Source organism: Aythya ferina (genome assembly GCF_964211825.1).
Source record: "Aythya ferina genome assembly, chromosome: 22".
NCBI lineage: Eukaryota > Metazoa > Chordata > Aves > Anseriformes > Anatidae > Aythya > Aythya ferina.
The window spans coordinates 4,083,865-4,111,468 of NC_140320.1; the positions used below are offsets into that span (position 1 = coordinate 4,083,865).

At 62.3% G+C, this 27,604-nt stretch overlaps 2 protein-coding genes and 1 long non-coding RNA gene across 6 annotated transcripts; all 3 read right to left on the reverse strand.

Annotated features, from left to right (window-relative positions):
* Positions 1 to 320: 320 nt before the first annotated feature.
* On the reverse strand, positions 321 to 11,702 carry USP2 (ubiquitin specific peptidase 2). Of its 3 annotated transcripts, XM_084495519.1 has the most exons (14): positions 11,492 to 11,702; positions 10,264 to 10,338; positions 8,164 to 8,912; positions 2,951 to 3,001; positions 2,515 to 2,638; positions 2,281 to 2,392; positions 2,072 to 2,182; positions 1,911 to 1,975; positions 1,421 to 1,524; positions 1,262 to 1,342; positions 1,091 to 1,169; positions 875 to 982; positions 636 to 756; positions 321 to 544 (listed from the first exon to the last, which is right to left on the reverse strand). In XM_084495519.1, exons 3-14 carry the CDS (start codon positions 8,869 to 8,871, stop codon positions 457 to 459), a joined length of 1,752 nt encoding a protein of 583 aa, XP_084351645.1. In that variant the 5' UTR covers positions 8,872 to 8,912; positions 10,264 to 10,338; positions 11,492 to 11,702; the 3' UTR covers positions 321 to 456. The 3 variants fall into 3 exon arrangements, with proteins under 3 accessions (XP_084351645.1, XP_084351646.1, XP_084351647.1); XM_084495520.1 differs by lacking the exon at positions 10,264 to 10,338; XM_084495521.1 differs by lacking the exons at positions 8,164 to 8,912; positions 10,264 to 10,338; positions 11,492 to 11,702 and adding an exon at positions 4,724 to 5,621.
* Positions 11,703 to 12,882: 1,180 nt separating this feature from the next.
* On the reverse strand, positions 12,883 to 17,516 carry THY1 (Thy-1 cell surface antigen). Its single transcript, XM_084495515.1, has 4 exons — positions 17,421 to 17,516; positions 15,417 to 15,502; positions 14,984 to 15,319; positions 12,883 to 14,624 (listed from the first exon to the last, which is right to left on the reverse strand). Exons 2-4 carry the CDS (start codon positions 15,451 to 15,453, stop codon positions 14,512 to 14,514), a joined length of 486 nt encoding a protein of 161 aa, XP_084351641.1. The 5' UTR covers positions 15,454 to 15,502; positions 17,421 to 17,516; the 3' UTR covers positions 12,883 to 14,511.
* Positions 17,517 to 19,376: 1,860 nt separating this feature from the next.
* Positions 19,377 to 26,462, reverse strand: LOC311422443. 2 transcript variants are annotated; one of them, XR_014685364.1, is made up of 5 exons: positions 26,368 to 26,462; positions 25,435 to 25,483; positions 22,367 to 22,509; positions 21,814 to 21,898; positions 19,377 to 21,024 (listed from the first exon to the last, which is right to left on the reverse strand). It is a non-coding gene; the product is annotated as an uncharacterized lncRNA (long non-coding RNA). The 2 variants fall into 2 exon arrangements; XR_014685365.1 differs by lacking the exon at positions 19,377 to 21,024 and having other exon boundaries at positions 21,634 to 21,898.
* Between the last annotated feature and the right edge of the window lie 1,142 nt (positions 26,463 to 27,604).

The following is a 27,604-nucleotide window of genomic DNA, read 5'->3' on the forward strand; positions in this document are numbered from 1 at the left end:
CAAGTCCTTGGCCTGGAGGTTTGGGGCAGCTGAGGGATCCTCGGGGATGGGCGAGCGGCGCCCGGGGGGCACCGCGGGTCCCCCCAGCGCCGGGTGCTCCCCGCGGCCCCACGCCCGCCGAGTCCCTCTCTCGGTGTTTTTTATTACACAGCAAAAAAAAAAAAAAAAAATGAAAAAAAAGAGAAAAAAAATCTACCCCAAGGTAAAAACCAACCATCGGGGGGGGCGCTGGAGCTGCCTGGGTCCTGCCCTCAGCCCGCAGCTGGGGGGGTTTGCGCCCGGCTGCCTCCTGCTGCGGCCCCTCCGTGCCGCCAAGCTGCACCCAAAGGGGGGTTTGGGGGGCAAAAAGCCGAAATCCTGGGGGGGTTTCCAGCTCCGTGGGGGGGTGTCCAGCTCCGGGGGGGTGTCCAGCTCCAGGGGGGGGTGTCCAGCTCCGTGGGGGGGTGCCCGGGGAGGCTACATGCGGGAGGCCGGGCTGGCCAGCTCGTAGAAGAGCAGGTAGGCATCGCTGCTGCGCACGTGGCTGGAGGACATCGGGGTGACACTGCGGGGACAGGAGGGGTGCGGTGAGAGGCGGGGGGGTCCCACAGAGCGCTCCCTCCCCCCTCGTCGTCCCCCAGCCTCCAGGGCCTCACCGGGAGTCGTTGAAGCTGTGCCACTCTCCGGAGACGGGGCTCTTGCAGTAGGCGGTGTAGTGGCCCCCCATGGTGGTGCCCGAGTGGTTGGAGACGGCGTAGAGGTTGTAAACGGCGTGGTCTGCGGGCGGCCAGGGCGGTGCTCAGCGGGATAAACCCCCTAAAGGGGTCTGAAGCCCCCTCCCCAAACCTCTGCCCCCTCCCAGGACCCCCCCAGCGGGCACGGCCCCGGCACTCACTGCAGCTCTGCGCGGCGAATTCCCGCAGGTCCAGGTCCTTCAGCTGGAAGTTGACGAAGGTGGTGAGCTTGCTGGCTCGGATCCGCGCCTCCGAGAAGCGCTTCAGGTCTGGGGGGGAGCACGTTAAGGAAGCGGGGACCCCCCCCAAAAAAAAAACCACACAAAAAAAACCAACAAAACAGCTCCCTCCAGCAGCACCCACGGCGCAAAGGATACGGAGCACCAGGATCTTGGGGAACTTCTGGATGCTGAATTTCTTCGTGCACCTCGTCCTGGCCTTGCAGCGGCAGCAGGTCTGCGGGCAGCAAACGGCACAGACAGCGGGGTGAGGGCTCAGCCTGCTCCCCAAAATCCCCCCCCCCGTGCCCCCAACCCCACGCCCCGTACCGGTTTCTCGTCCCCATCCAGGACGTCCTCTTTGGTGAAGAGCCGCAGGCAGTCCATGAGCGTCACCTCGCCGTAGCCTTTCTGCGGGAGCAGGGAGAGCTCAGGGGCAGGGAATGCAGGGCGAGGGGGTTTTTTGGGGGGGCAGCGGGGACCCCTCACCTTGGGGATGGGCAGGGAGAGGTCCCAGAAGGGGTCGAAGGCTGTGGAGCAGTAGCCGCACTCGCTGCAGGTCAGGGAACTCTTCAGCTGGCCGACAAAGAGGTCTGGGGGCGATAGGATGAAGGGTGGGGTGGAGAGGGGTGGGATGGAGAAAGATGGGGTGGAGAGGGGTGGGGTGAAGGATGGGATGAGGAAGGATGGGATGAAGGAAGATGGGATGGAGAGGGATGGGATGAAGGATGGGATGAAAAGGGGAGGGATGGAGAAGGGTGGGATGGAGAGGGGTGGGATGGAGAGGGGTGGGATAAAGGATGAGATGAGGAAGGATGGGATGAAGGATGGGACGAAAAGGGGAGGGATGAAGAGGGATGGGATAAAGAAGGATGGGATGGAGAAGGATGGGATGGGATAAAGCAGGACGGGATGAAGAAGGATGAGACCCCTCGTCCCCCCCCCATCCCCTCCCACCTCTCCCCAGCGCCCCGCTCACCGCTGACCCTGCTGTCCTCCCTCTCCTGGTACCTCCTCCACATCTGGCGGCTCTTCTCGTCGTCGCTGCGAGGCGGAGAGGCAGAATGGTGCTGGGTGCCGCTGCCCACCCCCTCTTTGGGGCAGCCCCGTGGCCTCCCCCCCGCCCCGTCCCCAACTCACGGGAGGTGGTCCAGGGTGTCGGCGCTGGCCCGCGGCCGCACCAGCACGCGGTTCACCTCCCCGTGCAGCCCGTCGAGGAGGAACCTCAGGAACTCCTGGGCGTCCTGCTGGCTGCGAGACAGGGGGCAGAGGAGGTGAGGGGCTGACTGGGGGGGCTCGGTACCCTCTCCCCACGCGTCCCCCCCCCCCCCGAGCCAAACGGCCCCTACTTGTAGCCGACGAAGCGGGGGGCGTATCGCTGGATCTGCGTCTTGAACTCGGAGGGGCTGACGCTCTCGTTGGGGGACGAGGTCCAGAGCAGCTGGATCAGCTTGGCGAATTCTGCGGGCGGAGACGTGGCTCAGGGGGACGGGGACGGGTGTCCCCTGGCTGTCCCCGTCCCCTTTGTAGCCCCCCCCTCAAAGCCTCGGGGTGTTTTTTGGGGGGGGGGGGGGTGCCGTTACCTGCCATGAGCGCGGTGCGCATGCGGCTGTTGTTGTTGAGGTCCCGCAGGTAGAGGTTCTGCAGGCAGTAATCCCGCAGCTCCCTGGTGTTGCTCAGGCACTGCAGGATGGAGTTCATGAAGCACTGGGGGAGGAAAAAAAAAATAAAAAAATAAAAAAATAAAATAAAAAAAAATAAACCATGGCAACGGGAGGCAGGAGGGAGGCGGGCGGCGATGTGGGGGGGACACCCGGGGAGGGTGGGCAGAGGATGGGGACGAGGCAGGACGGAGAGCGGGGACCCCTCCGTCCTCCAGCACCACCAGGAGCAGGGTGGGGAGCTCCTGGAGGGGGAATATGGGTCTGGGGGGGCGAGGGAAGGGCTGGGGTGCCCCACACCCCCCAGCTGTGCCCGCAGAAGGCCGCGGTGCCAGCAGGGAGCCCCGCAAGCACTCACCGTGTTGCCCAGGTTGCGCAGGCCGGTCAGCCCCTGCACCGCCTTGGAGCTCTGTGGAGAGAGGGAGCAGGGCTGGGACGAGCCAACCGTGGGGGCCACCAGCCCACGGGGCCACCAGCCCCAATGGGGGGCAGCCCCCCAGGTGGGCACGGAGCGGGGCCAGCACCGCGGCCGCTCCTGGCGCAGGCTGCGCGCAGGACGGTGGCCGAGGACCCGTCCTGGTGCTCAGCTCCCTGTCCCGGGATGCCTCCAGGGCTCAAAGTCCCCTTGGCTACCCCGTGCCCTGGGCTACGAGCCAGGCTGGCCACCCCCTGCCTCCTTTGTGCCCTGGGAAGCTGGGGGTGGCATTGCCCCACGGTGCCCCAGGGTGCCCCAGGGTGCCCCAGGGTGCCCCACGGTGTCTCACCCCCCCGGGACACCCCGTACCAGCACCCCACAGATTTGGGCACGGCTCTTTTATGGGATTAAATCCCAGCAGGGTGCTGTAGGGCGCACCCCCCGGGTGGGTGCCGGGGCAGCCCTGCTCCTGGTGCCCCCCCCCCCGGCTCCTGCAGGTTGCCGCGGGTCCTCCCTGCTCCCGGGAGCGAGGAGGGGGAAGGAGGAGGAGAGGAGGGGGCCCCGCAGCTCTGAAATAGCAGCAGCTGGTGCGTGTGTGGGAGGTGCTGAGCACCCAGCCCTGACAGCAGCCCAAAATAACCCAGATACAGTTACACGTGCGCCTTCGCCGCGGTGCGGTGCGGGCATCACCCACCGCAGGGCCAGCGGGCACCCAGGTGCCTTCCGCGGGCACACGCGGCTCTGCGGGGCAGCCCCGTGCCCCGGCGGGGTGCTGACCCCGTGTCCTGCACCCTAAATCCCCGTGGAGGTGCCTGGGCACCTCCTGTCCCCGCTGTGGGATGGGCAGGGCGGCGGGCAGGGTGGCAGCAGCTCCTGGTGGCTTCCCCAGAAGGGATCGGGGTGCTGGGGTGGGCGCAGCCCCCATGCCCGCCGCCTGGCCCCACAGGGCACGGGGCAGCCCCAGCCCACCCCCGGCTCTGATTCCACCTCCTGCTTGTTATTTTTTTGTTGTTTTTTCGTTTTTTTTCCCCTCCCCTGGGTGACTCAACTCCAGCTAATCCCCCTCGCCCGGCCGGGGTGTTATCTAGGACACGGCGCTGCTCGGAGGCGGCGGAGGAGAGCTGGCTCACGCGGCGGCGGCTGGGGACTCCCCGAGGCTGCACTGCGGGAGGGGGGGGACAGGGGACAGGGGATGGGGACAGGGCACAGCGACCGGGCACTCGCCCTCCATCCACGTGCCGAGCACCCAGCGGGGCAGCGGGACGGCCGGGGCAGCTGGGCTTACATAAATGCCCTGATCCTGCCCCCTCCCTGCCCCCTGATGTCTCCGTGGACCCACCGTGGGCTGCGTGGCTCTGGGGACAGCCAGGCTCGCCCCGGTGGCACCGCCACGGCACCGCTGTGGCCACCAGCAGCCTCCTTGCACCGGCCAGCGCGGGGCACGCCACTTGGCCAAGGTCACCGCAGGGGCAGGGCTGGCACAGGGACCCCGGGCACGTGCTGTCACCTCCCCTCCTGCCCCCTGCTCGGGGCAGCGCCGGGAGCTGCCGGGTCCCCCCCCGGTGCCGCCAGCACCCGGTGGCACCCATGGGTGCCAGCCCCACGCCCCCCGTCCTGCAGCGAGGGGCACCCCGAGGGGCAGCCGGGGGGGACCCGAGCTCCACGGGGAGTGCAGGGGTCGCCCCCTCCCGTGCCCCCCAGGCTCCGAGCTCGTACCTTGGTCTTGTTGAGGACGAGCCCGACGAAGGTGGAGACCAGCAGGGACCCCGGCATGGAGGCGCGGGGGCGCAGCTCCTTGTGAAGGTCGGGGAGCGCGGGGGGCTCCTCAGGCAGCGTCACCGTGTACGAGTCCCTCATGGCTCCCCTCCCGGCTGCTGGGAGACGGCGAGGGGCTGCTGCTGCCGGGGGGCACCCCGGGGACCCCCTCTCCTGGGGCCGGCCAAGGTCGGGGGCAGGGGGTCAGGCGGGCGGCCTTGCCGGAGCAGCGCCGTGGCCGCGCGGTTGCGGTGCCGGAGCCGGTGCCGGCTCTCGGGGCTGACGGCACCTGAGCAGAGCTCTGACATCAAATGGGTGGAGAGGCGGCAGCGGCAGCGGCAGCAGCAGCAGGGCTCCGTGACGGCCAGCCCCCGCCGCACCGCGTGGTACAGCGAGCCGGAGAGCCAAGGGGGCCCGCGAGGGGCGGCCGTGCCCGCCGGCCACGCGCTCGCCGTGCCCAGACCACCGGGGAGGACGCGGGGAGCAGCCCCCTGCCCCCTGCCCTACGGCTCCCGGGATCCATCCTGCCACTGCTGTGGGGCTGCATGGGGTCGGTGCCACGCAGCAGAGCCCCCTCCTGTGCCCCCCAGCTGATGGGGAGCAGCCCCGGGGTGCCCGTGCCCGGAGCGGGGCTGCGGGGCTGTCCGAGTAGGATTTGGGGTTGTAGGGACAGTTTTAGGCTCCCCACGGTGCTGCTTTGGGAACAGCAGGCAGTGCGTAGCCCCCCGCTTTGGGGGGCTGCTTTAGGGCCGGGCTCGGAGGTATTTCACTGCTTCCCCTCACCAAAGGCAACCCCCCCGTGGGGCGGAGACCCCCCCGCTGGGATCGGAGCGGGGGGAAACTGAGGCACGGCGCGGGCAGGGCTCCAGCCATGGCCCTGCAGCAAGGGCAGGTGCGGAGGCTGGCAGGGAGCCCAGCTCTCCTGCGTCCTCGTCCTGCGCCTGCCTCCGCTTCACCCCGCTGACCGCAGCCGGCCCAGCGCCCGCTGCGTGCGCCCGGGTGTCCTGGAGGGGGAAATTTCCACGGGCAGGGAGCGCGGCCGGGTTGCTGCGGGGCTGGAGGGAGCCCCCCAGCCTCACCGGGACGGAGGCACCGAGCGGGGGCTGCTTTTCCCCGGGGCCACCCCCGCAGCCAGCGGTGCTCCGAGCGCCGCGGGCGCGCGTTCGGCACAGCCGGCGGAGGGGCTGGAAGCAGGGGAAGGGAGAGAGAGGGGAGGTGGGGGGGGGGGGGGAGGAGGGAAGGAGACTATTTTTGGCACCAGCAGAAATATCTGAGGAGGCATCTTGCAGCGTTATTCATCTGCAGGGCCGGGGCTTTTTGCATCACAACAGGATGCTCGCCGTAATCCTCGCTTGCGGGGATAATTTGTGCACCCCCCCCCCGTGGTGTGCGCGCCGTGCACACGCAGGGACGCAGCGTGCGCACCCCACGGGGCTCACGCTGGTGCTGTGGGGGCCCCACAACTTGTAGGGCGCTGCTCAGGCCCTGGGGACGTGGCACAGCACCCCAGGGTGCTGCACGAGCCAGGCTCTGCTCCTGCCCTGCAGCCCAGCGCGTGATTTGGGGGCAGGATCGGGCCCCGGGCGCTGTGTGGGTGCTGGCGCAGAGCTCCCCGGGGATGGGGTGTGCCGGCTGAGCTGGCCCCACAGCAAGAGGGGTGCTGTTTGGCCACGTCCCGTGCCGAAAATCGTGCCCTGGTGACTTCAAGAGCCCTGGGAGCGCGGTGCCCTCCAGCTGGAGCGCCGTGTGGGCTCCTGGGGCAAGCTGCAGCCACGGAGCGAAGGAGCCAGCGAGCTGTCCCCTGCTGTCCCCTCTCCAGCAGTGACCTTCTGCCACGGGCAGAGGTTGCCACGGGTCTGGCTGGCACCGTGAAGGCAGGACCAGGGCTGGCCACGAGCCAGCACCGTCAGCAGCCCGGGATGGGGCTGCGGAGAGCTGCCGGCGTTCCCATGGGTGGCTCTGGCCTCCCGACCCCGTGTCCACGCAGGGCGGTTAATGGGGTGGCACAGCTCCGGCCCCACCCTTCCCAGCCCCGTGCAGCTCCCCGTGCCCTGCAGGATGGGAAACTGAGGCACGAGGGCACCCTCTTGTCCCAGCTGTGGGTTCCTCCGCTTGGCTTCCCGCAGTGCCAAGGCAGGAGGTGGCCGGGAGCAGGCACGGGGCCAGCCCCTGCCATGCCCTGGCTCTGGCAGGGTCGGGGGCTGCTGGTGCTGCCCCCGGGGCCGGGTAATGGGGCAGAACTGATGGCAGTGCCGGGGCTGCGACGCGGCCTCGTTTCCGGCACCGTGCATGCCCGCGGGCACCTGCAGCCCGTTTTACGACCGGTACGTTCGCTTCCCAGCTTGGGAACGGGGGGAAAAATGCCCAGGAATGGAAAATTGCAGGGGTGAGCATTAAAGCACCGGGGAAACCTAAGCCAGCGTCACCGATCCGGCCTCTGAGCCTGCCCCGGACCTCCCCAGCACCCTGTGCCGGCCGCCTTTGGCACCCTTTGGGTAGCAGGGGCAGGGTGGGCACAGGGGGGGTCTGGCAGGGGGCTGCAGCAGCAGAGGGGGGTTAAGATAAGGGAGAGCACGGCCACGAGGCTGCGCAGCACCAGCCGCAGCTCCTGCTGGCCTCTCCTCCCTGCCCCACACCTCGCTGTGCCCCCCCAGCCCCTCCAGTGCTCCTGGCTGCTCGTGGCAGCCCTGCTCGCCCCTCAACTTCTCCGTCCCATGGCAGGGGTGAGGCCTTGAGGATGCTCCACAGCCCTTTTCCCAGCCCCGTGGGTACGTGGGGGCTTGGGTGGGAAGGGGCAGAGCCCCCCCATCCTGCTGGTGGGGGGCAGAAGGGGACCCCCAGCCCTCATCCTCCCTGCTCGGTGGGACGGAGCTGCTGGGAAGCAGCGGGCGGGTCAGACCCTGCTCGGGGGGGCACCGACCTTCAGCGTGGGGTGGAAAGGGAACGGGAGACAGCGCGGGCACAGCCCGATGGCTCCGCGGAAGGGAAGCCAAGTGGAAAATTACAGGGCTGCTGCCGTGCGCTCCTGAGCAGGGCTGCATGCGTGGTGCCCGCTCCCGGCCTGGGACGAGGCTCCGGGGATGGCACAGCGCCGATTTGGGGCTGCGGCCCCGAGCGCCACCAGCACGTGTGATGGAGCAGCCACTGCTGCCAACGGTGGCCCTCGGAGCCTCTGGGGACGGGGAGCAGGCAGAGCTGGGCACCTCCAGCTGCTTGGGGACACGGCACCGGCACGGCGCACACACGTGGCGGCGGCGCGGAGACCCCACCGACCCCACTGATGGAGACCCCAAAAGGGAGCGCACTGTTTCCTTCAGCCCCCCAAGCTCAGCACGAACCCACACAGCACACGGGACCCCACCAGCCCCGTCCTGTCCCCCCCTCTACGGCGCACCACCTACCAGGGGTTCAGGGGCAGAGGTGCCGCCGTAGCCATCGCTCCTCTCGCAGGGCTGGCTGGCGCCGCGGGCGCCGGCTGAGGACAGGGCAGCTTGGGAGGGTCCGGGGGGGCTGCAGGGGAAGCTGCAGTGGCTGCTCTTCCTCTCGCAGCTCTCCAGGTAGTCACGGACGTAGTCGGAGCGTGCGGCGGCCTGGTACAGACCCTGCAGGGCGCCGAGCTCCTGGCGGCCCCGCGCCCCGGGGCTGGAGGCGTAGGCACTCTCCGAGGCGCGCAGCCCCGAAAACTCCTGCACCAGGTCCGAGTGGCTGATGGATTTACGACGGCTGAGGGGCGCCGAGCTGGGCAGGTAGCCCGAGGGGCTGCCGGGGGTCCCCGTGAAGGTGTAGCACGAGCCCCCGCTCAGCCCCCCGCCGGGCGGCCGGGACTGGGTGCGGAGGTAAGTGGGGCTCAGGCGGATGCCGGAGTCGGGGTAGAGGGGCAGGCGGCCGCTGTCATAGGCGCTGGTGGGGGACAGCCCCGAGTGGTGGTAGCGGGGGGAGGGCAGGTAGCTGGCTTTGAAGCCGATTTTGTCGCTGTCGGCGTAGGCCGTGGTCAGGGTGGAGCCGTAGGAGGTGTAGGAGCTGTAGCCGCCGGGCACCCTGCCGTAGGTGGCCTCGGCATAGCGCGACGAGTCGACGTAGCGCTTCAGCGTGGAGGAGAGCTGGGACATGCTGCAGGCTGGGGCTCAGCGGGCTGGGCTGGAGGCATCGGCTGCAGGAGAAGAGCCCGGGTTCAGCTTCGAGGGGCCGCAGCCCGCGCGCATGGGGTGCCCGCCGCCGGCACCCAGCGGAGAGAGCCTGAGGGGGACGAGCGGGGAACAGCGGGGACCCAGGGGACGTCATCGCGGGGTGGGCACGGCTCCTGCCAGCCCTCCTGGAGAGCTTGGGGCATCAGGGCACTGCTGGCAGTGCCACCCCGGTGCCTGTGGGCACCTGGCACCACAGGAGGGAGCCCTGGGGCTCTGCTGGGCACGGACGGAGGCGATGGGCACCCGTGGGGACAGCAGCGTCACCTCTGCCCTAGCCTTGGCCACGCTGCCCCACGGCTGTCAGCACACAGGTCCTGGCTCTCCGTGCCTGCCCCCCCAGGGGCTGCCTGGTGTCAGGGAGCTGCTGAAGACCTTGCAGCAGCCACAAGCCACCCAGGGGCGCTGGGGGCTGTGGGGACAGCCAGGGAACACAAGGACGGAGGCACCTGGAGAAAAAGGGGAGCCAGCCCCGGAGCCGGGACAGGGCGGCCAGCCACCTGCACCAGCTTAAGCAGGGGATTGAAGCCAGAAAAAAACTTGCTCACGGGCTGAGGGCTGGTCCCATACCTGTCCTGGGGCCGTGCTCGCTCCCCCAGGTGCCTCACGTCCCTTCCCTGTGCGGCCAGCAGCTCACGGCTCCGAGAGTCCCCGGTCACCCAGGAGATGACCCCGGCTCCGAGGCTTTTCCCAGCCCCGCCAGGGCGGGCGCTGGCCCCGCTCCAAAGCAGTGCAAGAGGTGCCGGGGATGGAAACAGAGCCCAGCCCTCAAAAAGTGGGGTGCAGCCGGGCTCGGGGACGGGGACCAGAGCCCGGCCACCGCAGGATCCTCCCTGCCTGGCCCCGAGCTGCTGCTGCCGTGGCCGGGGAGCAGCACGGAGGAAACTATTTACAAGCAAGAGCAAGCCGGAGCGCACAGACCTGTTTGGGAGCCGAGGCCGAGGGCTGAATAATGCGCTCGCAGGCAAAGGAGCCACCAAACACCCGGCTCTCCCCCACCCCGCCGCAGCCGCCCGCCCCCTCCAGCACCGGGAGGACCCCGGAGCTGCTCGGCCAGGCAGGGGCTGGTGCGCACCGAGGGGGTTTGCTGTGGGATGTGGGGCCCGGCAAAGGGTCCCCGTCCCCATGGGTATTGGGGTGAGGGTGCTGGAGCCCTGTGGCTCCAACGGGTGCCTTCTGGCAGCGGGACAGGTCCCCGCGGGGCACAGCGTGGCCTGGGGATGTGGGGAGCTGGTGGAGGGATTTGGGGTTTGGGAAGGGGAACCTGCCCTGGGCACAGCAGGGACCCCGTTGGCATCACGGGAGGGGAGATCTTACCATGTAGGGCCGCCGTGTCAGCTGGGAGCACCCGTGCTGTGCCGTCCCCGTGTCACATCACAGCGGACCCCAGGGCTGGAGGAGAGCGGAGCGTGCCATGAGCCCGGGGAGCCGAGGAGGTGTGAGAAATCCCCGGTTCCTCCCATCGCTTCCTGGGCCCCTCCCTGCCCGTAATAACGCTGAGCTTCTTCCCTGCTGCCTGGGCGAAGCCCTGGGGCCGGCACGGCTGAGTCAGGCCTCCTGCACCCTCAGCATCCTCCCCGGGGAAGCTGAGGCACAGGAATGTCCGGTCCGCGGCCGCGTGCCCGGGAGCCAGGAGCCAACCCCAAGGGGACCCGAGATCCCGTTCCTGGGGAGCTCATCCCAACGGGAGCCTCAATTCGGGATGGCCACAGGTCTCCTGGAGAGCCAACCCTTCACCCCGGAGGCTTGAGGGAGGCGGGGAGGGCTGCCGTCCTCTCCTAAATTCCCGGTGCCGGTGGCCCCCGGTGGCCGCTGTCCCCCCCGGGGTGGCCGTGGAGCCCCAGGGCAGGCTCAGCTTACACGGCCCTGGCTCCGTGCAGGGAGCTGTGGCACAGCTGCTTCTTGCTTACGCAGCTTTGGAGCCGTGGCCCCGTGCCCTGAGACACAATGTCCCAGCCCGGGGGTTATTCACGAGCTCCCAGCCCTCTGCGGCAACCGGGGGCCCCTGCGTGGAGCGAGGACACCCCGGGGCTGAGGGGCTGCGGGTGCTGAGCCCCCCGGGATGTCCCCAACCAGGGGTTTCCCTTTCCTAATCCTGAGAACGCTCCCAGCTCGGTGCACGTGTGCCGGGCGGGCGTCACCGCCGCTGACGCATCCCCACCTGGCTGCAAAACCTGCTGCTCGCCGCTCCCGGGCCGCCCCCCAGGCAGCAAAACCCCAACCCCACGGGGAGCCCTGACGTCGGGCTCGACGCCTGTTATTGCTTTGAGGTCTGCGGGTGGGGGAAAAAAAAAAAAAAAAAAAAAAGAAGGGACCCCGGGGAGGTGAGCGGGACGCGGCTCTGCCCACCCCGGGCACCGGGAGGTGCCGGGCGTGCTGTGGGTTTGCCGTGGGATCCCGCTCCCCGGGGACAGCGAGAGCGCAAAGGTCTCCCCTATAGCTTCACCCAGCTGAAGGGAGAGTGAGGAGGGGGTTTTAGGGGCTCTCCCTGGCACCTCGCAGCCCTCTCCCCATAGGATTGTCCCCTCATGGCCCTTCCACTCACCGGTGTGCTCGGCGGGGCTGCGGTGCTCATGGGGCGACGCCGAGCCGGGGGAGCCGCTGCTGACACCTCGGGGTGCTCCCCTGGGGCCGGAGCAGAGCGAGGGGGTTTTTTGGGGTGCCGACGGCAGGGTCAGGCCCCCCCCTGGGGCTGGGCTCCTCCAGCCGGGTTGGGAGCGGGCGCAGCGGCCGTGCCGGAGGGCTGAGGGGGCCGCGTGAAAACGCCACGGCAGAAATTGAGGGCTCAGGTTACCGGGTGGATAAATATAGAGCCTTTATCTGACCTCGCAGGGCGCCCGAATGCGCCTCTCACATTCCAGCCTCCCCGAGGCTTAAAGGGGACGTGAGCCCCAGGGCGCCCCACGGCAAGGGGAGGCTGGAGAGGCACGGGAGGCCTGAGGGTAAGCGTGGGGAGAGAGGGGGTTTGGGAAGGTCGTGGAGGTGCAGGAGGGGAGGTGGTCTGATGGGAAAAGCCACGGGGAGAAGAAGCCCCCCCTGGCCTGCAGCAGAGCAGGAGAGGGCTGGGAGCACCCTCTGCCCCCCGTGGGGACACTGGGGGGGACACGGGGGGACGCCAGGGCGCAACCCCCAGCTCCGCTCCCTGACGCCTGACCCGCCCAGGGCGGCTCGGCCTCGCGGTGAGCCGGCACCTCGGTGGCCGTGACTCAGCCAGCACCTGCCGACGATAATTAGGCGGGCTGCAATTAGGCTGGCATTTGCCTCCTGCCCGGCTCCGGCCCCGAAACAGGGAGGGCCACGTGAGGCTGGCGTCCGCGCCTGGGTGTGACTCCGGGAGGCTGCCGCGGGGTCATCAGCGGCGTGAGGGGCGGCGGTGGCACGGCCCCGATCCCAAACCCACCCCACAGATTCTGTGGTTCTTGGGGCAGCACCGGGATCCAGCACGTGGCTGCTTCAGGAGCTGCCAGAGCCCTTGGCATCCCCAGGGGCATCACACGGGCGCACGCAACACGCACGTCAGCAGGCACGGGGGAAGGACCCTGGCACAGCTCCGGGACGCGCCCGCACGCCCGGCCCCGCTCACGCACGCTCCCTGCCCGTGGGATGCCAGGGCTGGGGCTGCCTCCACGGGCACGGCCCCACCAGGACGTGCAGGGCACGAGGGAGACGGGGGCAGGATGGGGACGGGGTGCCGGAGGTGCCCGGTGGTACCTACCCCGCTTCGCCCCTCTCCCAGCTCCGCAGGCACCCCCAGCCCTGAGCTCACAATGGGGTCGTTGGGATGGAATGGGGGGGTATGGGGACACAGGGCTGTGCCCCAAGGGGCAGGACGGGGTCACTTCTTGCTTCTCCACGCAAGGCTGGGGCTGCCGAGGAGGTGCTGAGCCCCCCGTAGCCCCCCAGCCCACCCCCCACACACACACGGGCGGCCACGGCTCCAACACACGACCTAGGCTTTTATTGTGCAGACGGAGGAAAACTCCCGGAGGACAGGTGTTTTTGTTCTTCTTCTTGTTGCTTTTCGTAGGGTTGGCTTTTCTTTCTTATTTTTTTCTTCTTTTTTATTTTTCTCCTTTGAACAGAATCTCTTTTTACGACAAGCTGTGGAAACAACTACAAATGTTCACCAAAAAAAAAATAAAAATAAATGAGACCGGAGGATGCGTCCGCGCGGTCGGCTGGGCTCTGCCCTGCCCCGCTGCTCCCCGGGGAGCTCCAAACCAGCCCGGGGAGCGGGGTGAGCCGAACCTCCGCCGTGCACGGCCTCGGCAGCACTAGACAGCAAGAAGCAAGCAGGCAGCGAGAGGGGCAGGGATGGGCAGGATGGGGCAGCGGGGTTGGGGGCAGCTCGCGGCGAGGAAGCGGGGAGCAGCTGCTGGGAAGGGCTCTCAGCCGTCGTGGCACAGCCTGGGGAGCTCAGCAGGGCTGGGGTTGACCCCACAGACCCAGGTGGTCCCGTCACTGCCTCCCCCAGCCCCCTGCCCGCTCCTGGGCTGGGGTGCGTGGGGCCAGCCTCGTGGTTTCTCCTGGTCCGAAGGCTCCTGAGGTCCTGCGGGGCACGGGGACAAGGCTGGGGCTGTGCTCGGGGTCCCTCTCTCCACTCTCGCTGACCCCTGGGAACATCCTTCTTGAGGCGGTGGCCAAGGGCTGGGCTTGCCTTCGCCCCCTTTTTCCTCACTTCGATAGAGAGAAGGGAGCGGGGAGGCAGGGGGGGACACACGGAGCTCCTCCCTGCGGCATGGGGGGGCTGGAGAAAGAGGGGGGCGTGTGCCACGGGGAAGGACGGGGACCCCCCAGACGTCCCCATGGAGCTTGGGTGGGGGAGTGGTGGTCCCCTGGGGGAGCCCCCTCCCCACCTGGGGGCACGGGGCGCTGGCCAGGCTGCGGCTAGCTCGGAGAGGCTCCGTGGGCCTCCGCTGCGGGCGCTGGCGGCACTTCTCTCGTCACAGCTAAGGACTGGTCCCCCGGGGAGGACCAGGGGGACGCCCGGGCTCGGGCAGCCCCAGGGCACCAGGCGGTGTCTGGGGGCCTCGCTTCCAACCCGGCTGCAACAAAGAGAAACCACCAAGTCACCCCGCTGGCACGTGGCCTCCTCCCCGTCTCCTCCCAGCACCGGGACCCGTCCCCGCGCTCTCCCGTCCCCTCCCTTACCTGCTCGTCCGGCTGTCTTTCCCCAGCTGAGAACAGGCCAAGGAAAAATATATAAAATAAAAACAAAAAAAATAATGAAAGAAAAGGGGTGGGAGAAGCGGGCTGAGGCTCCGGTGCCCCAGCAAAACCAGCACAAGGGGAGGGTGTGATGGGAGAAGCGACGCTGCCTAGCGGAGCCACCATGCTTCGGAGCGGGGCGTGCGCGCGCGCGTGCCGGCGGGTCTCAGCACAGGACGGTGGCTAGCGTTAGATATACGGCTACACAGATAACATAGAGAGAGGTTTCGTTGCTTCCAAATCTGCTCTTTCCGAGGGCTGCGCTCTGGCGGGGGAGGCGGGTTGGCTGGGGTGCTCCGTGGGGGGCGCGGGGTGGTTTGTTTCGTTGTTGTTTTTTTTTTTTTTCTTTTTATCCTTTCACAGGGACACGAAGTCCACGGCTTGCAGGAGAGGCAGGGACAGGAGGAGCAGCAGGAGCCACGAAGTGTTCTGGATCAAGAGGCTGAAGCCGGCGCATTTCTCCAGTTTGTCTGCCGGGATGGGGAACGGGGAGAGAAGAGATGAAACCCCACGGGAGCAGGGGTCGGGGCGGCTGGGACCCCGGCACAGCAATGCAGCGAGCCCAGCCTGCCCCACTGCCCATTCCCACCTTGTGCCTGTGGAGCAGGGAGGCTTTTGGGGATGCAGAGACCCCGGGGAACACCAAACCCTGCCTGTGCCAGAGAGCAGGGGCGAGGGGGTGGGCAGCAGGACATGGATGTGGCTCGGGGAGTCTTTGGGGACACCACAGGGGCTGGGGCTTTTTTGCCTGTCCCTGCCAAACCGAGGGGCGGGGGAGGAGGAAGGGGCTGAAGAGGAGCTGGAGGCCGGGCACCGCTGCCCCTCTCACCTTTGATGACGGTGATGTTCTTTATCTGGTTGCCGGTGTAGTCGTTGGTGGCCTTGAGCTCGCACATGTAGACCCCCTCGTCGCTGGTGGTGAAGCTCTGCAGGTAGAGGCACACCAGGTTCTTGTGCATGGTGACGTTGGCGCGGCTCCGGTAGACGTTCTCGGAGACGCTGATGGTGCTGTGGATGACGTGCTTCCTGTTGTCCTTGGTGATGCTGAACTCGTAGGTCAGCGGGTTGCTGGTTTTGTTCTCGTAGCGGCAGTCCACCCGCAGGCTCTGGCCCAGCAGGCAGGCGCTCAGGTCCTTGATCATCTGGCACTGGGCGGCCTGGAGCACTGGGACAAGGGGTGGGGGGCACGGTGAGCAGCAGGGACACCCGAGCAGCCTCCCGGCCCCGTGGGTGCCGCAGCCCACCCCGACCCAGAGCCCTACCTGTCAGGATGACAGCGATGCCGACGGTGGGGTTCATCTTTCCGCTGCTCAGGTGCCCGGGGGGAGGCTGCCGGCGAGAGACGAGCCTGGGGAGGGGGAGAGAAGCGATCAGCGAGGCCCCCACCGTGGCACAGGCGATGCTCTGCAGCTGGCTGCACGGGGAAGGGATGGGGATTGAGCACTGCGTGCCCACCAGCATCACCTTCCCGCGTCCTTAGGCGGTGCCAGCCACGCTCTTTTTCCTCCCTGGATCCCCCTGGTGCCCAAACCTTTGTGTTCTGCCCCCAAAATCTCCCCGCCCGAGGGGCGGGCAGCAGAAAGCAGGATGCGCCCCGGTGCCCGCCCGGCACGGTGCCAGGTGAGGGACCCTTCGTGCGGGTGCCAGCCTGGCCCCCCCGCGGGTGAGCTCAGCAGAGATGACTCACTGCGATGCGGTGAGGGAAAGGGGCCAAGAGCCTCCAGGAGGGAGAGGCAGCAGCCGGACAGGGAGCTGAGACTGCCAAAGGATGGCACCGGGTCCCCAGGGACTGAGCGGAGCCCGCCCGGACACGGGCTTGGGAAGGTTTTGGGGTGGGAGCGTCCAGCTACCGGGTCCCTGGCCCCTCGCCCACCCTCCTGAGGGCGAGGGGCTCGTGGATGTGCCGTCCAAACCCCAGCCCTGCCGGCGGTTTGATGCGGCCGAAAGGAATCAATTAAAGGCTTGCAGCCCGGCCAAGCAACCGCACGGGGAATCCAGCCGCAGACATGCGGAGAGGAGGGAGGAGAGGGGTGGGGGGAGAAGCAGAGCAGAACCCGGGGCTCAAGGACGCGCCGAGGGCCCCGCAGTCGCTCCTCCTGGGTGGGGGCTGCGGCCAGCACCGAGAGGGGGAGCTCAGCTGCCACCCCTTTGGGTCCCCAGGGGGGCAGGGGGGAGCGCAGACCCGCCCCACCGTCCCCCATCGCAGCTTGGCTCAGCATCCAGGGAAGAGCTGGGAAGTGCCTGTACCGCAGCCAGCTGGATTTTACTTTTTTTTCGCATTTTTTTGGGTCTTTCACATAACATTCAAAGGGGGAAATGCCAAGACCATGTGCTCATTCCATAGTTGTGAAAGACCTCTATATCTGCAACCCCAAACCCAGGCCAAGCAGAAAAAACTCCCTTCTGCATGGTCTCGATAACCAAGGGGTCGCAAAGGGGGACAAAGGTGTGACAGAGGAGACCGTGTCCCCTCCGGGACCCTCCGAGCTGGCCCTGGCCCCTCGATTTACCCTTTCCCAGCTCAGATTTGCTCCTCCTTGAGCATCCTGGGGCTCTGCCCAGGTTGCAGCCGCAAACGCAGCGCAGATGAGCTCCCCGAGAGGAGGGCTGCCTCCCACCCATGTGCAAAAGCACGCAGATCTTCCAGGTTTAGGGTCTGCGAGCCTTTTGCCCCCCTGCACCCCCTTCTCCCCCCCAGCAGGAGCTGAGCCAGCCGGGTAACCCCAGGGGCTGTGCACGGGGATGGGGCTCACAAGGGCGGTGGCACCGGGGGGGGGACACCAATGTGGGGTCGCAGAAGGGGCTCTGGGAATGGTGAAGGTGGGGACACTGGGGGGAAAAATGGGGATGCGGGAAACCCTGAGCCCCAAAAACCTGAGAGCGAAAGTGGGGCTGCGAGGAGGAGGGCGGGGGGGGGTGCCTGGGCTTGGTGCAGGAGCTGCCGCCCTTGCAGGGATGCGGGTGGGTGCGTGGGTGCGCGCAGGCGTGCCCGCGGAGGAATGCCGCAATCCCGACGGCTTGGGGGGAAAGGAGAAGGAGGGGGGGGGCACCAGCATCGCTGCGAAAACCCCAGAGCATCCCCTGCATCGCCCCCCGACCCCCCGAATCTCCCCGACCGCCCCCCTGCGTCGCTCCCCAAATCCCTGCAGCGCTGCGCCCAAGGCGCGCACGGGGACCGGCGCTGGGTACCCCCGGGGGGGGCTGCATCCCTCCCGCTTACTGGTGATGCTGGTGGGACTGGGGATGCTGGGGATGCCGGTGCCTACCTGGGGGGCCCCGCTGCCGCCTCCCGGCGCTGCTGCCCGCTGCTGCCCGCGGCTCCCGGCGGGGCTGGGGGCGGTGCGGAGCTCCCCGCAGTTTGGGAAGGGCCGGCCGGGCGGCCCCAGCAAATCAGGACCGGGCGGCGTCACCGAGGCTCGGCCCCCAGCCCTGCGGTGATTTTTTTTTTTGGGGGAGGGTGCGGGGGGGTCCCTGATTCTGGCAGCCCGGCCTCAAACCTACACCCTCGCCCCCCGCCCCTCAGCATCCCGGCTGCGGGTTTGGGGTGCTGGGGGTGCAGGGAGACCCCCTCGGTGGGGGATTTTGCAGGCTGGGGGTTTGGGGCGTATCCCCATCGCCATGGGAACTGCGTTTGGCAGAAGAGCCGCCGCCCCCCCCGCAATGTGGGGGTGCTTGGCCTGGGCTGGGGAACAGCAGAGCTCCCCCACCCCAAATATGTAGGAATCGGGGTCCCTGCAGCAGCTCTCCTCCCTGTAGGGGATGCAGTTTGGGCTCTCTGTGATGCCCCCAGGCACCCATCCCCTTCGTGTTTTAGCCCCACAGCTGGTGGGGCAAATAAAGACTCATCCCACGCAGCACCCCATGGATAAGCAGAGCTGCTTCTGCACAAGGAAAATGTCTTTGGACCCAGAAAGCATCCCTGCAAAATGCTTCTGCCCTGCTCTTGGAGGTGACAGCAGCATGAGGGGCTGCTTGCCCTGAGTTTTTGGGGTCCGAGGCACCCCAGGAAGGAGCAGGGCACGCAGGGTTGCCTGCCCCATCCTCACCTCCTCCCACTCCCCCTGGTCAGGCTTTGCAAAAAGGGCTGGCAGGGTGAAAGTTGAGAAGAAAAGTCATATTCTGCCCCAGCAGAACCTGATCCCAGGTGACATCCGAGTGCTGATTTTTTGCAAGCTGGCTGTGCTGGGGGGTTTTTGCTCATCCCACAAAACCTTGCCACCAGCTGCTTGGTCACAAAGCAGGCTGCAGGCACGCTGCCCCAAAGGGGTCCCAGACTTCCCCAGGTGCTGCCAGCAGCAGAGTGGAGACCTGGCCCTGGCTGTTGGGGCAGGGGGGCACTGAAGGGAGCCATACCAGGGATCTGCACACATGAATGTGATGACCCTGATGAGCTGGAATGGTACAGACCGATGGAGGGGGCTCAGAGGGCTGCTTTTGGAGACACGCAGTTGCTCAGGCACCCTTTGCAAGAGAAATCAGCTCCCTTTAAATCTCTGGCTGGCGGCAGTGCTGTGGAAGCAGGCATGATTGTGCAGTTTCTGGGCAGTGCTGGCAGGAATCATCCTGCCGAGGTGCTTGCAGAAGGCTCTTTGCAGAGGTTCTCCAGCTGGACGGTCCCTTCGCTGCAGAGAGCAGCCTGGATGCCATCCATAAAGCGGAGAAAATGAGTCCCCCAGTCACACCTAAATGCAGGGGCGCCTTATAGAATAAAGCTAAAGGAATGAATGGGGTGAAGAGGAGAAAATTTAATAACTACAGACAGAGAGGGAGCAGGAAGAGAGGCAGACAGGCAGAGGCAGCCCAGCAGCGCAGGCAGACACCAGGCATGGAGCAGAGGCACCGAGGAGCACCATGACTCGGGTGTCTGGCGCTGCTGCAGCAATTAAAAGCTGGCCTTGCCCCAAAAATGTCCGGCTGCAGGAGGTGCCCTTCCCGCAGGAAGGTGGGTGCTCAGCCTACCCAAGGGGAGCAGAAAGCCTCTCTCCCTCCTGGTCACAGAATCACAGAATTTCTAGGTTGGAAGAGACCTCAAGATCATCGAGTCCAACCTCTGACCTAACGCTAGCAGTCCCCACTAAACCATATCCCTAAAATCCCTGGTGAGGGATTATGGCACAGCAGCACTCCCCGGGGCTGGCACACACCCTGTCAGCAGGATGAGCTGCCCCAGCAGCAGCCCCTAGCATCCCCACCAGGGTAATTAGAGCTGGGGAGTGGAGGGATGGAAGGGTGAGGGGGGGCATCTGAGAACCAGCACCAGCAAATCTGGCAGCACGGATGGAAAAAAATGACCTCCGTGGCAGCAGAGCTGGAGAGGACAGCAAAGGATGCGTGGTTCTTCCTGCAAAACCCAGGCCCTCCCCTCCCCATCTTTGAGGGACAAAGAGAGGGAGGCTGCAGAAGAGCTTTGCCCTTGATTGTAGAGACAGCAGAGCCCCCGGGAGCCCAGTGAAGCCCCGTGCATGTTATCTGGGCCGTGCTCCATATACGAAGCCCCTGGGCTTTGCGGTGCCTCTGCACAGAGCAGGGGTGGAGGAGACTGCGCTCCCCCCTCCCCGCGTGCAGCACAGCCACAGAAACGGGGCGGGCAGGGCTCCTGCTGCAGCACAGGCTTGGGGACACCACGCTCAGCACCCCCCAGCCACACAACGTGCCCCAGCACGGGGATGCTGTGCCCCTCCTGCTCGTCGTGGTGGCACCAGCACCCCCTGCCAGCGTGGTTAACCACACCACTGGCATCTCACAAGGCAAAAGAGACTTCATATGGATGCTGGCTGATCACACACCACCTCCTTCTCCATTTTCAGCACTGCAATGAGAACACACATCCACCAGCATCGTCACCAGGACCTGGGGACCCCTGTTGGAGAAGAGGAAAGCTTCCTGCCACCATCTCCCCAGGCATTCCCCCAGCAGAGCTGTCAAAGGCCGGGATGTGGTGGCACCTGCTCATAAAATATTGTCTATAAAACCAAGCAGCTGCAAGCCTGACTTCAACCAGAACTGCTGCTGGAGACCTGCAGTGCCCTGCAGGTCACGGCCAGCATCAGCACCATCCATCTGAGGACTCACTGACTCCTGCACTTCTCACCCAATCCTGCACGTAGCTAATGATTATCGTATAGAGTGCTGATTATTAACCATTTGGCCTGATCTGCAGCAGGTCAAGGTGACTAAAAATCCTAGATAATAGTAAAGCCATGCTGATTACCAAGATTTCTGTATAATAAGCTATACTGATGGCTAGAAACTGTGTAACTGTAACCTATACTGACTGCTAAAGATAGCAGATAATCTAAAATGTGTATGTGGAGAGAGAACTCGGAGTGGGAAAAGCTGCTGCTTTGGAGGGTGAAGCTCCCTTCCTTCCTGCTGGACCCCTCGTGCAGTGCCACCTCCCCGCAATTAGGGGCTGCAATCAAGGGGAGCACCCTCAGGATGAGGCCAGATTGTGCAAACTCATCAGGCCCGGAGCAGCAGCTGCTGCCTGGAGCAGCTTCAGACCCCTTTGTCTGGGGGGGAACTGAGCTGTGGGGGAATGAGGAGGCTCCTCAGGACCTGCAGGGAAGGTGCCAGGCAGGGAAATGTGCTCAGAGCTTCTGCCCCCATCACCAGCCTAGCTTTCTCCTCTCTGTCCCAAAAGAGATGAATAATGCAAGCTGCAGGAACACAGAAATGGCTTCCCTGCACTTTCTCCTCCTACCTGCGGGGCCTTCAGGAGTGGAAACTGCTTACGAGCATTGCTTATTTATGAAGAACCATCAGCCAGGAGGTTAACTCTCACCACGCAGACAGGCCCAGCCGCTGGAAGCGGTTCCCTGCAGGATTTTGGGTCCCCCGAGCTCCAGGCCAGCCGGGAAGCTCCTCACCCTGGGAGGAGAAGGATTAAATAAGGCCAGGAGGGTTTGTCCAGCTCGGGGGCAGAGCTCGGTTTCTCCCCGAGGCTGGGGGGCTGGCAGGAGAGGGGGGAACCCGCACAGAGCTTCCCTTTAGCTGCCAGCCAGCTGCTCCCCGAGCTCGGGGTTGTGTCATCGGCTGCGGCGCTTGCTCAGCTCCCCCATTGTTATCAGGGACAATGGGAGCGTGTACCCGGGCTGAGCCAGGAGATCCCCCTGCTCCCAGGCCCCACACAGCCCCCTGGGGACACTGCAGTGACAGGGGACATCACAGCCCGCCCAGCGCCCTGTGGGCTCTCCTCCAAGGCACGCGGCGAGCCCGGCTCTGCAGCCACATCTGGCCCCACAGCCAGACTCCTGCTGCATGTCGTCACTCAGCCAGCCCTCCCCGTCCATAAAAACAAATTATCAGGAGCAGAGGGAGATTTCCAAGCGCTTCCCAGGGAGCTTTTGCCCATTGTTGTCTGTGTCTGGGACTGGAAGGCCTCGTAGCAGCACTGGGAGGCTTGTTCCTCTCCCCATCCCTCCTGCAGCCTCCTCCAGGGGCAGGAACTGGGTCACTTCATGTCTGTGTGCACAGGCATCAACACAGAAAAACATCCTGAAGAAATGGCTTTTTTCCTCTCTTTTTCCATCCAGTCCAGCTGTGATTTGAAATACAGGTCTAGGAGATGAATTACCACTACAGTCAGCAAAGTGAGAGTCACTGAGCTACTGCAAACAAGAACCCAAGGCCATGGGTAAAAAAATCAAAGAGAAAAACCTTGTTGGTAGCAGTGGAGGAGTTACCAGGTGCCCACTGAGAAGCGATGCTGGTGCAGGTGCTCTTCAATGTACTCCCTGAAGTCCTACAATAAGCACCAAGGAGGCAGCTCTGAGGCCCTCCAGCAAACACGATCCCACTCACTTCATTTATGTTGCAGCCCAGAAGATCATTTCCAACAGCAGCACAACATCAAGAGCCTGAAAACACTGCTGTCTGCAGCTACACCACCCTCCTGCCACTCCAGACAGCACAAGCCTCTCGCCCCACAGCACACCAGCTCCCCTGGAGACCTCCCCAGGCCTCTCTGCACCCCTGGGACACCAAGGACAGGCGCTTCCAGGAGGCCAAAGTGGCTCAGAAATGGGGATCCTGCCAGGGGACAGCGATGCTCCACCATGCAGTGCTGGCCAGGGGCAGCACAGCCTCCCCAGCTCATCCCAAAACCCAAAGGAGTGAAAAGAGGTGCAAGATGTGACTTATTTGGCCCAGGTGAGGGCTAGCTGTGCATCTCGGTGGTAAAGAATAAATGTGTCCATATCTGCTTTCTTACCATAGGGATGATGATAGGGAAGGTGCTGGAAACCCCCATGATGTGATAAAACTGTCCTCAGCAATCCTCAGGAACCATCACTTGGACATTTTCTGTACTGAAGGAACTCAGCTCTCTGGAGCCATATTACCAACAGCAAGCAGCTTTGGAGGAAGTTCAGTTGGAGATTTAGAACAAACCCATTCATACAAAGCTGTTAGTAACCCTAAACTTAGAAAATTAACTCCAAGATGAACTTGGAATTCTTCAAAAAACATCAGTAAACCATATTTTTTTCTGTTGTCAAATCTGAGCATCTGCATTGAGGTCACCTATAAGGTGACATCAAAATCTTAACTTGAAAAAAATCACCCAACCACCACCACTGACCTAGGAAGATGAACCTTAAAGACAGTTCTCATTTGCATGCTGAAAAGACCAACTCCCCACCACAATCTCATTGCCTTTCCGAGCTGTTGCTGCTTTACATGACACGTGGGTAATTGAACAAGCTGAGGCACTCATTCCTAGCACTTGTATGAAGTTTGGCCAAGCAGCACGATACGCAAGGAGAAACAGACCAGCGCCCTTCTCGCTCTGAGGACTTCATCTGGGGCAGCAGCACAGCTGGCAGTCACTGCCTGCTCAGTAACCACAAGCACCAAAACAGCTGAAAATAAGGACAAGGCAGGACCCCATGGAGAAGGGAACCGGAGACTGAACTAGATGGGACTAGAATTGAACTAGACCCACGGGCAGGGCAGGCAGTGCTGTCCTCGCTGCAGGAGCTGCTCCTGGCACAATCCCACCTCAGCATCACGAGAGATATCAGTTTACTCACTTAACTGACAGCAAAACACTTTGCCAGGAGTTTCCCATCAGAGCTGTCATTCTCACAAAACACTAGTGTTTTTTTTCCAAACCCTTCCTATTTTCCAGGGCTGGGCAGGGACAGCAGATGCTGGGGCAAACTTTGCTGCTCTTTTGAGAGGCTGCTCTCCAGTGCTGACAGCTGACAAACAGAGCAGCCACTCACTGTACAGCTCCGTGCCATTACTGGAAATAAACAAGTAAAGGTAATACACGAAGATTAAATCTCCGCAATTTCTTAAAAGCCTTTATTGGGAGAAGTAAATGCTCCCAAATATTTGTTTACCAGAAGAAATCTCTCCACGGAGCTTCAGCTACTTAGCTGATCGTGTTCAGAGTCAGAAGCTCCTTGCCACTTGGCACAGCATTTATTCCTAATGGAGTTTGGGATCCTGCCAGTTAGCACTTGATTACAATTAACTTACTCCACTCTTTTAAGATAATTTAATTGGTTTATTAATCTGTGTATTGCTCCTAACAGCTTAACAATTTACTCCACACTATATGCACAGCTTTGTATTTGTGTGTAACCAAACCTCCTGGGAAGGGGCTGTGGCACTGCCATCGCTGCTGTCCCTCACTCACCTTCCTAAGGTTCATCCAAGCTCTTCTCAAAGAGCTGCTTTGGCCCCAGAAATGCTGCTGTGCCACCCCAAGGATGCACAACCCTACAGACACCCCATCACTTCGCTGCCTGCTGACCTGTGCCAGTATTTTGGCAGGTGGAGGCTCTCAGAGCCATTTACAAATCAGCATCGGATCAAACGCAAGCTCCCAAGTGTAACACCACATCATCTGCGAAGCACTTTAAAATGAAGGGTCCCATTTTCTGTGCAAATCCTCTGCTACAGCTGGTGCAGGAGCTCCCTCTCCTCCCAGTCCCAGGCCAGGCAGGGAGCAGAGGACACCAGGACACCTGCCAGCTGTCACAGAGCTCCACCCCACGGTGACAACACCACACCAAATCATGCCATCAAACATACCATTTTTTTTTCTCTGAACTAACAGCTTTTGAGATGAATCCACCCCAAACATCGCCCCTGCTCCCTCCAAGTTACCTCAGCTTTTCCCACTAAGGATGTAACCTCTCCCCCCTCTAGCTTACCTCTATTTTTCCTCATTTTAAAAAAAAGTTTGTCCTTTTAAATTACCTCAGCTCTTCTTTAAAGCATGTCACCTCTGCCCTCATTACCTCAGAGCTCGCCTCCATAACATTCACTCTGTACCCTATATTACCCCAGATTCCTCCCCCCCAAGCACAAATTTCACCTTTATTCCCTCTAAATTAGCCTTTCACCTCTACCAACCTCACCTTGCCTCATCTCATTTACCTCACACTTTCCCTCAAAACCCCCAAAACCCCAGAATCTCCCCCAAATTAACAGCTGGTGTGCCCCCAATCCTCCCCCCTGCCATGGCTCCACGCTGCACCCAAGGGTGCCTGAGCCCCCCCCAAGCCCACAGGGTGGCAGTGCCACTGCTTTACCCACCCTCGGGGGATGGAGGTACCCCATCCCACCCTACTGGGAGCCCCATGGGGCAAAATGGCACCCCACAGTCCCCCCCAGGCACCCCAAGGCCTCCCTCAGGGCCCAGCTTGAGACCAGAGGTCCAGGCCTCTCCTTGAATTCCCCTCCTGACAAAAAATAAGCATTATCCGCTCCGAAGCGATTTCCCCGAGTTTCAAACCACCCACGCCCACTTCAGATGATTTTGACGCAAAAGCCTCCGCTTTAATCTTTTCCACATTTGTGCCGCTGCTTTCCCAGAACAAACGCTTCCACAGCACGATCCCCCTGCCAGGAACGGCTCCAAAGGGAGCGTGCTGCTTCGTGCAGGAATGAGTGGCTGGAAATAACCATAAGAGTTAAGGAAATAAGACTGTTCCCTATGCATTTTTGGGCCTTTAAAAAAAATATTTTAGGCTTTTTTTTTTTTTTTTAAATTCTCTGATCCTTCCACCTGCACAGAGGTTCTCACTTAATGGAAAATACCCATTTTCCTGCTAAAGATGCCCTTGACCAATTACAACCTTATAAATAACCCTCCCAGGGATGTGACCTGCTACCACAACCATTTTAAGGGCAGGGGACAGGCACCAGAGCTGAACCCCACCAACCTCCAGCCCACACAGGCACCAGGACTTTGGAGACCACTACGTGCAACACCCTGGGCTCATTCAGACAGAAGGGGAAAAAATGTACACAATGAGACCATACCTTGAACATTGAGGTGGCATTTGGGTTCCTGCTATTCTATCACATCCTTCTGGGCACAAAAGGGAGGAAAAAGGATCACACTGAGGCTTTGAAAAGGGGAGGATCAATGATAGGCAGAGGGCAGGATTTCCATGCAGCTGCAGGCTGAGGTGCTCAGATGCCTGGAGCTCTCAACTACAGGGACTGAAAACTCAGGTTTACAGTGCCAATGAGCTTAAAAATGAACTCCAGACAAGGCTAAACAGGACCTCCCGAGCTCATTCAGGAATCTTCCCGCACTAAACCATGGCATTTTGAGTTGAGCTGATGTTGGGGGGGCTGCAATCTTGCACCCAGACCTTGGTGCTTGCTGCCTGGCTGGAGATGCTGTGCCAACAGGAGGTGCTGAACCCACACCAGCCCATTCTGCTGATTCAGGTACACTCCAGTATTTTAGCTTAAAAGGAAGAAGCTTCGCCCCAGCAGGTTACACCAGTTTGGCTATCATCTCTTCTCCTGCAGCTGACACGGCCAGCACAAACAGCATCACGCTTGCCAGCAGACGGGAAGAACATCTCATGGTGTGCTGCTCTGTGCCGCCAGCACCACTCAGCAGTGCTCTTTCCGGGCTTTTATTACATTATTACATTGCTATTGCATTACGTTTTATTACATTACTTGCTGGACACACCATGTCTGCATCTCCCCAGCCTTCACCAGCTCCCCCACAGGTCTTTGGAGATAGGAAGAAGCAAGGGGACTCTGCAGCTCCCTGCAGGACCACCCAGCCCCACCAGCACCACAGCTAGTAGCTGAGAGCTAGAGAACTTGAACAAGCACCCTTCCTACCCTGGGTCACTAGAAAATTAAAATACAGCCTTATTTATAAGCTCACAACCCCAAAACATACATCAAGACTCTTACCACTTAAAACATTTAGCCCCAGCCAAATACCTGCTGCCCTCTGAAGCTGTAATCCTGAAGACAGCAGGGACCCTTACAGCACCTCTCAGCTCCCTGCACCAGGCTGCAGCACAAGCAGAAACCTCCCCATGGCTCCTGGGAAGCTTTTTATAGGGATGCAGCTCCTTCCTGGGGCCAGGAACAATTATGGGCAGCACCTGGGGGGCAACTAACAGAGCACAGGTGCAGCCCAGCCTGGTTTCTTGAGCAAACCCATTAACTCTCACATTTTTTTCCTGTCCTGGAGCTGTATTCTGAACAAAGTATTTTAGACCCTTTACATGGAAAAGCCTTGTTACTGTAAAGTGCATAAACAGAAAGTCATTGCTGTTTTGTAGTGGTCTCCCTGGTGCTTTTTGAAAAGATGACTTAGAAAGAAAGCCCATTTTTCTGCCCTTCCTGTGCAAAGAAAAACACGGGGAGAAAAAAAAATAAAAAATGCATACTCTTTCTTCTCCTTACACCAGGATTTGTACTTTTAATTGCTTTGAAATTCCTGGATACAAAGTACTGGCCAGTCTGATTGCCAAAATATTCTCCTTCATCACTAAAACTGAGTCTTCTGAAACATCCCATGTCCTGAAATAATCTTATAAATCATGAGATTATAGGAAAAATCCAAGAAATTGCTATTTAAGTTCATATGCTGGCTTAGAAACCTTTTAAACAAGCATATTTCTTGGATTTTAGTTGCAAGGATCAAATCAATCATGACAGGTTCTTTACTATGCAAGCAGCTGAGGGTGTTCGTAATGAGCCAGTCAAAACATAACGTGCCATTTTTCCACAGAATAGATTTTTTCAATGTTATGAATCTCTGTTTTGAATAGAGTCAGGTTTCAGTCAAAAAGAGTGCTGGGCAAGAGATTCTGACAGTGATGTTTAGCAGCATGACCCAGGCTAGGGGAAGTAGCAGAGAAAACATATTCCTTAAAATACACGTCAGTGGAACCTGTGGCTGTCACCCAGGGGAAATATGTTTGGTATTTTATTCCTAAGGTTCCTTTTCTTGCTTGCTATTTCTTAACTTGAAGTACTTCTAGGTATTTCAGCAAGCTACTGGCATCCAAAGGGAAAAGGGGAGGTTCTGTTGGTGGAAATTGGAGGCAGAGACAGGTGAAATGATAAAGGTAGGGCAGGAACTGGATGAAAAATACACACTGTCAGAAGAAAGCACTGCAGCTATAATCACGCACAACACAGACACAGGTGAAAGCTCTGCTTACAA

Excerpts from the sequence above, each read along its gene's own strand:
- THY1 (XM_084495515.1), bottom strand. The coding sequence starts at position 15,453 with ATGAACCCCACCGTCGGCATCGCTGTCATCCTGACAG. Across the intron at positions 15,320-15,416 it reads CATCGCTGTCATCCTGACAG|TGCTCCAGGCCGCCCAGTGC; the intron begins GTAGGGCTCTGG and ends CCCTTGTCCCAG. Across the intron at positions 14,625-14,983 it reads GAACATCACCGTCATCAAAG|ACAAACTGGAGAAATGCGCC; the intron begins GTGAGAGGGGCA and ends CCATCCCGGCAG.
- USP2 (XM_084495520.1), bottom strand. The coding sequence starts at position 8,871 with ATGTCCCAGCTCTCCTCCACGCTGAAGCGCTACGTCGACTCGTCGCGC. Across the intron at positions 2,183-2,280 it reads CCCCGCTTCGTCGGCTACAA|CCAGCAGGACGCCCAGGAGT; the intron begins GTAGGGGCCGTT and ends CCTGTCTCGCAG. Across the intron at positions 1,170-1,261 it reads TGGATGGGGACGAGAAACCG|ACCTGCTGCCGCTGCAAGGC; the intron begins GTACGGGGCGTG and ends TGCTGCCCGCAG.